Raw genomic sequence first — 10865 nt, forward strand, 5'->3', positions numbered from 1 at the left:
TACATAGAAAGAGTACTACCAGGACATTGAATGATTTACATAGTAATTAAACAAAATGGTAGTGGTGTAGTTGAAGAAGATGAGATGAAATCAATTTATAGCCTCTACTCCACTCAATCTATATAATTACTACTATCTATATTTATATATACTATATCATAATCCAAAAACCCAAAAACTAACTATTAATATACTTGCTAAATCTTTGTGAATATGACACCCAATAATGAGATGGATAAAAAAATTAGAAAAAATTATTTAAAATGGGTTAAATCATTCTAGATGTCCCCATTTTTTGTAACGAAATCTCAAGTAGGTCCCTCATTTCTATTTGACTCAATTGGATCCCTATTTTGAAAAATTCGTTGCAATTAGGTCATTCCCGTTAGTAGTACTCTAACAGTGTTAACTATGTACCACGTGTCAGCACGTGTTTTTTTTTATTTTTTTAATAATTTTTTTTAAAAAAATAAAAATTATCACGTGTCAATCTAACATTGTGTCACGTGACAGAGAAAATGTGATGTGACAGTGTCAGTGCCATGTGTCACTATTGGATGTGAAAAGTCTTAATGCAGTCCCTCTATTTGTTATTTTGTTTCAATTTGGTTCCAATTCTTTTAAAACTAAATGAATTTCATTCCTATATCAAATTTAATTTTTATATAAATTTTACAATGGTAATTTTATTATAATTGATATTTGTAACAAAATTAAGTTTATTTAAATATATATATTTTGTATTGAATTTTATTTAAATTTTTTTTTTAAATATTTATAGATAAATGTTAGAATTGCTTTAAAAATAAAAATTTTATATATTCAAATATAAAATTTTAAAACAATTTTATAACAATTTAAAATAAATATATTTATTTAAATTTTGTTTTAAATATTTAAATATTTATAATTTATAGATAAAAGTTGGAGTTGCTTTAAAAATATAAAATTTATAAATTCAAATATAAAATTTTAAAATAATTTTATAACAATTTAAAATAAATATATTTATTTAAAATTTTACAATTCAATTTATAAAATTGTTATTTTTAAACCAACTCTAACATTTGTCTATAAATTATTGATATATAAATATTTGAAACAATATTTAAATAAAATTCAATGCAGAATACACATTTAAATAAACTTAATTTTGTTAAAAATTTTAATTATTATAAAAATATCATTGTAAAATTTATATAAAAATTAAATTTGATATAAGGATGAAATTGATTCAGTTTTTAAGAATTTGGAACCAAATTGAGAAAAAATAACAAATAGAGGGAGTACATTGAGACTTCTCACATCTAATAGTCACATGTGGCAATTTGTTTTAATTAAAATTTTTTTTTTTAAAGAATTAAAAAACTATATGCTGACACATGACATATAATTAACATCGTTAGAATACTACTAATAGAAATAACTTAATTACAACAAATTTTTCAAAATAAAAATTCTATTAATTTAAATAAAAATAAAGAGACTTACTTAAAATTTCCTATGAAAATATCTAAAATAATTTAACCTTTAAAATTTAACTAAATTATGAAAGTTAGAGAGAAAAATAATAAATTTAAAAATTAAAATAACATCTTTTTATGATAATAATCTGTCTACAATGCCGGTGATATAAACAACCTAAACAAAAGAATGCCAAACTGCAATAGCGCGTAAGCACCGGCATTCCTCTCTGACTAAGCCGGCCCCACGCGCCAAAAATTGCGAGTGATGCTACTATTCCCTCTAGTAACAGAGACTGTACTAAAAGTCTGAAACACAATTTTAAAATAATTCAGCAAAAAATACAAAAAAAATTAACTTTAATATTCTTTAATATTTAATATAAAACTTGTGTTATTTTCATATTTTGAAGTATTCACAATTTTGATCTAATATTTAATTATACGTAAGCAGGTGAAATGTTAATAATTAAACAAAATTATAGTCTTTCAAATATAAAAAACTTAAATTATATAAAATAAAAAAATTAAGGAACGACTAAATTACAGAAACCACACATATGAGAACATATTTATCCACATGCAGTTTTGTTATGTGTCTCCATTTTGAAGGATAAAAAACATGATTTTAAAATTTATAATATAAACTATAAGCATCGAATTAATTTGACTAAGAGTAAAAATAGCCAAAATCATATTATACTCAAATATTTTATTGTTTAAGGTAAAATTTTATAAAGAAAATTAATTAGTTAATTTTCATTTTATACAAATTATTATATTTTCTAAAACATTTTCTAGATTTTTTTTTTCTAAGTTAGTCGTTTATCATTTTTGAAGATAAAATCTACTATAAGAAAACCAATAAAAAATAAAAGCTATACATATTCAATCATAATTTCATTTAAAAAATATCTTTCTCCTTTTTACCTTGGGTTATTTTTGCTAGTTTATCGTTATAGTAGCACTTTCTGTTTAATTATTAGAATTTTCTTTATACACAGATTAAAACTGCGTCAGTGAATTAAAGATGGTTGAAGTTTTCTGGTAGTAGTTCAATTTCCAGGCATGGAAATTATTGAATTTTGAATCTTCTAAATAATTTAGAGATGAATGTTAAGTTAACTTAAATTAGAAGTATTGAAATTTGTTTGGAAATATAATTTAGCCAATGTAGAATGATTAATTGTATACTGTTTAGTTATGAAGATTAAAGTAAATGATACATTGAGGCTAACTATGAATATTCAAGATGGTTGAATTTCAACAAAGAGTTAAAGTACTCTTATAGAATATGTTTTAACTACGTTTAAATTGAAATTATTAAGACGGTTTTTTAACCGTTGTTATAAGAATCGTTGTCAAAAAGTAAAAAAAATTCACAATGGTTTAAGGTCAGAGTAAAGTAAATTTATTTTTATTGTTTTGAATTGTTAATTATGTTAGTGTTTTTGACTTTTTATTATCTATTGAGGTGATGAGTTGAAAATCCATTAACTCATGGGTCATGTTTTCCTTCTTCCAAAACACAAATCATGTAAGTACTTAAATTTGACACATTATTAATAACACATATGTATAAAGTAACAAATAAAAATGACTTTAAAATTTAACGTACATCATCCATAATTGCACAAAAAAATGTTTAATTTCTGATCGCCTGATACAATCTTTATCTAATTAAACATATCTATGACCAATACACTTTAAACCATCACAAAAAAAAAAAAGTTTTTAAAAGTCATTCAACCAGAAAATCCAAAATTACCCCTAAGTAACTAAAAGAAGAAATTCAAAGTCTATGGTATGTAAACTAAAGAAATCCATTTATGATCTCAAACAAGCTTCTCGTCAATGATATTACAAATTTCATCAAGTTATTACCTCATATGGTTTTTGAGGTAAATATAGTTAATGATTGTGTTTATCATAAATTTAGTGGGAGTAAATATATATTCTTGGTGTTATATGTCGATGATATATTACTTACTAACAACAATACATTGAAGCCACTTTTTTATTAGGTAGTAATATACTAAGAGATAATTCTCATGGTATCCTAAGCTTATCACAAAAGAGTTATATCGATTATGTTTCAGACAGATTCAACATGAAAGATAGTAAACCAAGAGATACCCCTATAGCTAAGGAAGACCAATTTAGTCTCAAACAGTGCTATGATAAAGACCTTGAAAGAAATGAGATGCAAAAGATCCCTTATGCTTCGATTATGGGTAGTCTAATGTACGCTCAAGTATGTACATGTCCTGCTATAGCATTTGTAGTGGGTGTTTTGGGCAGATACTTGAGTAATTTTGGGATGCAGCATTGGAAGGTAGTAAAACATGTAATGCGTTATTTGAAGAGAACAAAAGGACATATGTTCGCTTATTAGAAGTCTGACAGTTTAGAGATCATTAGATACTCTGACTAATTTTGTTGGATGTCAATATACCAAATGCTCAACCTTTAGATACATCTTTATGTTGGCCAAAGGATCTATCTCTTGGAAGTCTGTTAAACAGACTATAATAGCTTATTCAACCATAGTTGTGGAGTTCATTGCTTATTTTGAGACATTGAACCATGAAATAAGGCTGCGAAATTTTGTCACTAATTTACGTGTGGTTGATGGCATTTAAAGGCCATTGAATATATATTGTGATAATAACTCTACAATTCTCTATTCCAATAATAGTAGGAGTACAACCAAGTCAAAATTCATTAATATAAAGTTTTTTTATTGTTAAGGAAATAGTTCAGAAATAAGCAAATTTCTATAGAGCATATAGGGACTAATTTTATACTAGTTGATCCACTTACTAAGGGTTTAATGCCTAAAGTCTTTCATGAGCACACTATTCATATGAGTATAATCCTTATAGTACCTTAGTTTAGTAGGGGTCTATGTATGCTTTATGTTTTCTTTAATTATTTATTTTTTCAGATATTTATATTATTTGGATTTTCTACATAAATAAAGTTGATGGTTAGAAATTTTATTTTTTAAAGTAGCACTACAAAAAAATGTCTCATTAGTAACCAATTTTAGTGACAAAAAATAGTTAATCACTATAGTGACTAATTTAGATACCAATTTACAAAATTAAGAATTATTGGTTAGTAAAATAGTCACTATTATAAATAAAAATTTATAATTGGTCATTAATTAATTAGAGACCAATTTAGAAACTAGGTTATTTTGATAACCAAAACCTAAGTAGCTAATTTTTAGTGACCAATTTCCTTTGGTAATCAAAACCATGGTAGGTAATTTTAAAGATCAATTTAGTGACCAATTATAATTTTTCATTTATAATAGTGATTATTTTAGTAACCAATAATTTTTAGTTTTGTAGATTGGTATATAAATAGATCACTATAGTTACTAATAATTTTTTGTCACTAAAAATAGTCATTATTTAGAAGTTTTCTTGTAGTGCACGTTGGGGTCCGATTTTAATACTCTAACTTTTCTTTTACTGTGTGTCTAATGTATGACTTGACTTTTTAAATAAATTTTTCAAGAAAATAATAATCCATATTGTGTGTCTTTTAGAATTTAAAATATATATATATATATATATATATATATATATATATATATATATATATATATATTGTTAGGTATATAGAGAGGGTTTTCACTACGAAGATACAACACCAATGAGACCTAAGTCCAACCACATAAGGCATTGACACCACTCTCAATCCAAAACCTTAAGACAATAGGTATATAAATTGTCATCCTTATATAACATTCTACTTTTTCATTTCTAGCCAATATAAGACTTCGACTCACACTTAAATTCCTAATATATATATATATATATATATATATATATATATATATATATATATATATATATATATATAAGTGTTTGGTAGTATTTGTAAATATGAAAATTAAAAAATTATTTAATTATTTTTAGTTGATGGGTTATATATTTATTTCTTGTTAAAGAAAATAGTAAAATTTGTATTTTATGATATTTATTAAATGATAAAATTATTTTAATTTAATATAAGGTAAAATTATTTATTAAAAAAATTATAAATACTTATAAAAATTATATTTACTTAACATAACAATTATATAAATAAATAAAAAAAACATGACACATACAACATAACGTGACAACAACAAAGACAGACGTGAGTAGAAGTAACTTCCATCGTAGTTTGTTATTTATTGTTAATTTCTGTTTTGTTTACCAAACCATTGTTCTTCTTTGTAAATTTTATTACTCAATTTTTTTACACATTCTCCTACTGTATTTTTAAAATTTTATGAAATTTACATAAACTTTAAAATTGGTTATTATTTATCAGCATTTTTTCACAATTATTATCTACTACTTTCACTTAATTAAATTTAATCTATATAAATTGCCAACTTAAATTATTTTCACATAACATGAATATCCACTAAATACATGTAACATTCTAACATGTCTCAAAGCTTCAATGCTTCAATACTAACACCTGTTGTAATTAAACAAATAAACATTTGTTTGATTTATTGATATTTTAGATTATTGTTATATCAATATCTAAAAAGTTTATAGTATTTACGCTTAAAGTACTCCAATCCTTTTGTTATTTTTTTTAAATTAAAAAGAAATCTCATTTAATAATTTTTTGATGGACTTTACTTTCAGAATAAAAATATTAATCACTAACGGATATTTTTCTATTATTTTTCATAAAATTTCTATATTAAAATTTTTGACTCGTTAACCAAAAATAACTAAAAAACATCATGACAATCATATATTAATAAAGAAGATTTAAAATTAAATAAGATATTATCTACTATTCTATACTATTAAGTATTTTGTGTGTATTTTTTTTAATATTATCCTTTAATAATTATTTTTTATCAATTTTATTCTTTATATAATTATTTTAATTTAATTATTTATGTAAATTTAATATTTTTTAAATTTAATAAATAAAATCATAATTTTATTATTTTTTATTTATATCAAAAAATGAACATACATGCACATTTAACACTTGTGTTTTTAATTATAATAATAATAATAATAATAATAATTAAGATTAATTGTGAAAATTATCTCTATAATAATATGAACCAATTACCTAATTATGTTTGAAATTGAGAAAGAGAGTTTTACTATAAATTGAAAAGTTTTAAATTAAAATTAAAAAATCACTTATTTAGATGAAATTGTCACATAAAAATAACATTTATTCATACAAATAAAAAAAATCATAGTACTCAAAAAAAATAAGTCATTGAAATCTACATAATATTGAGTACCATATAACTTTATTAATCTTTTAACGTCTTAATTAAATACCATTAAACTAAGTTATCTTCTTGAAAAAATCCTACTAGGTTTACTTGAGTTATATAAATCGTTCTAATCCTTATTAATAAATTTGTGTTTCCTTGATGAATTAGAAACAAAATAAGGGAGTATGATATTTATGTTTGTTTATTTTTTACACTTGTAATTGTAAAATATAGATCATCTTATGTATGATAAAAATAGAAATCACATTCTAGTATAAGTTATAACTGTTTATTCCTAATAATTCATTTTTTACATTGAATAAATTTAAATTTTTGTTAAATCATTAAATATCAATGATACATGTTTAGGGAATCAAATTCTTAAAACAAGATCTATTACTGAAAATCTGATTCATGGGAGTGGAATATTATTATACCTTAATATTCTCTAGTCAGAAAAGTTACCTGATTTATAAGTATAAACTCCTCTAGTCAGAAAAGTTACCTTAATATTGTGTTTGAGTTCTGTGATTTGTGTTGTGTCTATACGTATAAACTCCTCTAGTCAGAATCGTTACATCCAAAGGATTTAGTTTATGGTTTTTGTTTTCTCTCTCTAAAACTCTAGAAAGAGAGAGTGAGCGTGTGGGGATGATGAATGGTGGTTGAATGATTCATTTCTCGCCCTCTTTCTTTGACTTTCGATTCATTTCTGTTTCAATCACACCTTCCTCTCCATTTCTATTCTGGACTCTGTGTGTGTCTGAGAGTTTTTCTTTTTCTCTCTTCTTCTTCCTCTTCTTCCATTCAATTGTAATTAACCATTCAAAATCTTTATCTCTTATTTTGTGCCTTGGCATCAAATTTTGTGCAAGCTTTTTCATTTTACCATTTTTCACTTTTCTTTTTGGTTTGAGTGGACTGGGTTTGCGGTAGTTCTTTTGTGGTTGTTTGTGGGGTGTTTTTGATTCCCCAAACAAAGTTTTCTTCTTTTTTGCCTTTTGTGCCTTCTGTGTGTTTGTTAATTTACCAATTCAGATTTGTGCTTTTGTTTGATAATTATGGGTTGTGCCAATTCCAAGCCAAAGGGGTGTCAACATTGTCACTGCGACGCCCCTTATTATTCCTCTGTGCCTAGAAGCTTCTCGGTGCATGTACATCACCCACCTCAAACCAAAGGAGACAGTTACCATGTTGTGGCATTGACATCAACCACTCTAGGTTCTCTGGACCAGGTACCTCACATCAACCATGGCAATGGTTTAAGGCTTCCCAGTGGCAAGGTCATTGACAGTGACAGTTTCAGACCACAGGATGATGATGATGAGGATGACGATGAAGAAGAAGAGGAGAAGGGAAAGGGACAGAGAGAGGAAAAGACATGGTCTGAAATGATTGAGCAAATGTTGCCAAAAGCAATTATGAAGACTCCAATCTCAACACCGCCTTGTGAGCCAGAGACTATCAACACGTGGGAACTGATGGAAGGCCTTGAAGACACAAGCCCTTTTAGATCACCGAAGCACCTCAAGAGTTTCTCTTTTGATGTCAATCTCAAAGGCCATGTTCATGTTCATGATCCACCCAAGCCTTGTGGTTTCGTTGAGAATGGCAACGATTCAGCCAAATCAATAGGGCATCAGAAGAGAGAGGAGGAAGAGGAGGAGGGATCAAATGGTTGTTCAGGTGTCAACCCTGCAGCTTCAGATTTTGATGATAATCAAGTGGTTGTTGTTTACTCGTCAGATGAATCATTATTGCAAGGGAACATGACCAGAAAGGGGTTTTCGTTTTCTACTGAGGAAGAGAAGAAGATGAGCAATGATGATGATGATGATGATTTGAAGGGTACCCCATTTAGGAAGGAGAAGGTGGTGCTGTATTTCACTAGCCTGCGTGGTGTGAGAAAGACTTATGAGGATTCATGCCATGTGAGGCTAATTCTGAAGGGGTTAGGTGTGAGGGTGGATGAGAGAGATGTGTCTATGCATTCAGGGTTCAAGGAGGAGCTGAAAGAGCTATTGGGTCATGGATATGGTAAGGGAGGATTAGGATTGCCAAGGGTGTTTATTGGGAGGAACTACATTGGTGGAGCAGAGGACATTCAACAACTGCATGAGGATGGAAAACTTGAGAAATTGCTTGATTGTTGTGAGAAGATTAAAGACAATGTTGATGAAGAAGGAGTATGTGAGGCTTGTGGGGATGTAAGGTTTGTGCCATGTGAAACTTGCTATGGAAGTTGTAAAATCTACTATGAAGGTTATGGTGAAGAAGAACAAGAAGAAGAACAAGAAGATGATGATGGTGAGGTTGGTGATTATGGATTCCATCGTTGCCCTGACTGCAATGAAAATGGACTAATCCGCTGCCCCATTTGCTGCTACTAGTTCCCACTTTCTGCATCAAATTCACAATCCTAATGTGAGTGATTAGTTTAACACAGGTAATTGAACAAATTTTTTGAGTTGTGTATTGTGGTATTTTGTTTATAGTTTTGTACAGTGAGGTTTTTTCGGTGTGGTTGATCATATCAGAGAAGAGGAAGGAGATACAAGAGTGAATAATGAGGTGCTCTAATTATGCAGAACCAGTTCAATGTACTGCATAGTGTATACTTTTCTTCATTTTCCCCTTTTCACAAAACAAAAAATGCTTGGTTTATACAATCTTTTTCTTTCATGTATTAATAAAACATTTTCCTAAACAACATTACACAGTGTCTTTCTTAGGCCTGTGTGGTTAAGTCAAATATGATGTTTTTTTCTAGACTCAAGGAATCTGTGACTGCTATAACCAAATACACGGTTTCTTCTGGAACCAACAGAACCGTTCAGCATCACATAAATAATTTTAAAGTTTAGAGAAAGTTTCAACATGTAACAGCTTTAATTAACTATTTGCTACCTATTTAAGGGTGTCGGTTTTTCCCTCTGATGGTTGTCCTCACCCATTTGCTTTAAATTATTTCCCTTTATACCTTTTGTACTGAATTTCTTACAAGCAAGAAAAAGATACTGTCATAGGTTGATACACATAAATATAGGAGGCAAGAAAACTCACCAATTTTGACTTTGGTATCATACCAACCCAATGTAAAAATGGTTGCTACACTTTTTTCTTTCCATAAATCATAATAGAGATGGTGTCCCCACTTAATTATTTTACTTTAAAGGCAAAAATTATTAACATATAAAAGAATGCATAGTTACAGTTATATTACACACATTTTTAAGCACATTCATTAAATTGAACTTATTGAGCCTTAGTGATTATGTGAACTTAAAATAAAGTATCAATTTATGAAATTTAAAGTTGGAAATGTAGTTGTGCCATTTAGAAAAGGATGAACCAGCATGGAACAACTAATGATACAAAAGATTTGTGCCAAAAAATATGAACTTTTTCTTGAACCTATTAAGCTCCCTTTTTCAATCATGCATCATGTGTTCATGCACAAAAATGGGGGGCCAATTGGTAAGAAAATCCCAGTAGGTTGTGAGTTTCTATGTCACAGTCATTCCATCAAATCATAATCAGTTTAGAAATTAGTGGAAGATGAACATTACAATGCAATAATGAAGAAAATGTTGAACATAGGTTGATGTTGTGATAATGGACAAGAAGTGAAAAACATTAAATTTAGCAAAATTTTTAGTATAAGGATATTATAAGTTGTACGACTTAAAAATAAAAACACCCAAAGTTTTCATCACTACCTAATGGTTGATGCCTAGTACTAATACTTCTCACTTTTTCTTTTATACTTCGTTGCAAAAATACATAACTTGATATTAAAAATCAATCATCAAAAGTATTAGTATAGTTTTTATAGGATAAAACAGCAACAAATCATTCCAAATTATAACTTTGTTTTTATACAAATCGCATATATCCTAGTAAAACTAAATCAAATCATTAAGACAGCAAATCAATCCATTTTTTTTTTAAATAATTGATAAACAAAATATTTCTTCTAAGATTGCAAGTGTCATAGCATGAATTTCACATGTTATAAATAATCACTACTAAAAATACTTATATTACATGATATTTTTTTTGTAAATATTTCCTACAAAATTTGTTGCGAAAAGTGTTTTATACAAAAAATTCTGCAAAAAAATTGGCAGTAATTTTCT

At 27.1% G+C, this 10865-nt stretch overlaps 1 protein-coding gene across 1 annotated transcript; it reads left to right on the forward strand.

The window, feature by feature from the left end:
• Positions 1-7298: 7298 nt before the first annotated feature.
• LOC114182294 (uncharacterized protein At3g28850-like) lies at positions 7299-9436 on the forward strand. The gene has a single exon (XM_028069138.1). It carries the CDS (start codon positions 7788-7790, stop codon positions 9114-9116), a length of 1329 nt encoding a protein of 442 aa, XP_027924939.1. The 5' UTR covers positions 7299-7787; the 3' UTR covers positions 9117-9436.
• The last annotated feature ends 1429 nt before the right edge of the window (positions 9437-10865 follow it).

The sequence above is a fragment of the Vigna unguiculata genome, chromosome 4 (genome assembly GCF_004118075.2).
Source record: "Vigna unguiculata cultivar IT97K-499-35 chromosome 4, ASM411807v1, whole genome shotgun sequence".
Lineage (NCBI taxonomy): Eukaryota > Viridiplantae > Streptophyta > Magnoliopsida > Fabales > Fabaceae > Vigna > Vigna unguiculata.

Bases quoted from the DNA above. Each gene is read 5' to 3' on its own strand.
- LOC114182294 (XM_028069138.1), top strand. From the start codon at position 7,788: ATGGGTTGTGCCAATTCCAAGCCAAAGGGGTGTCAACATTGTCACTGC.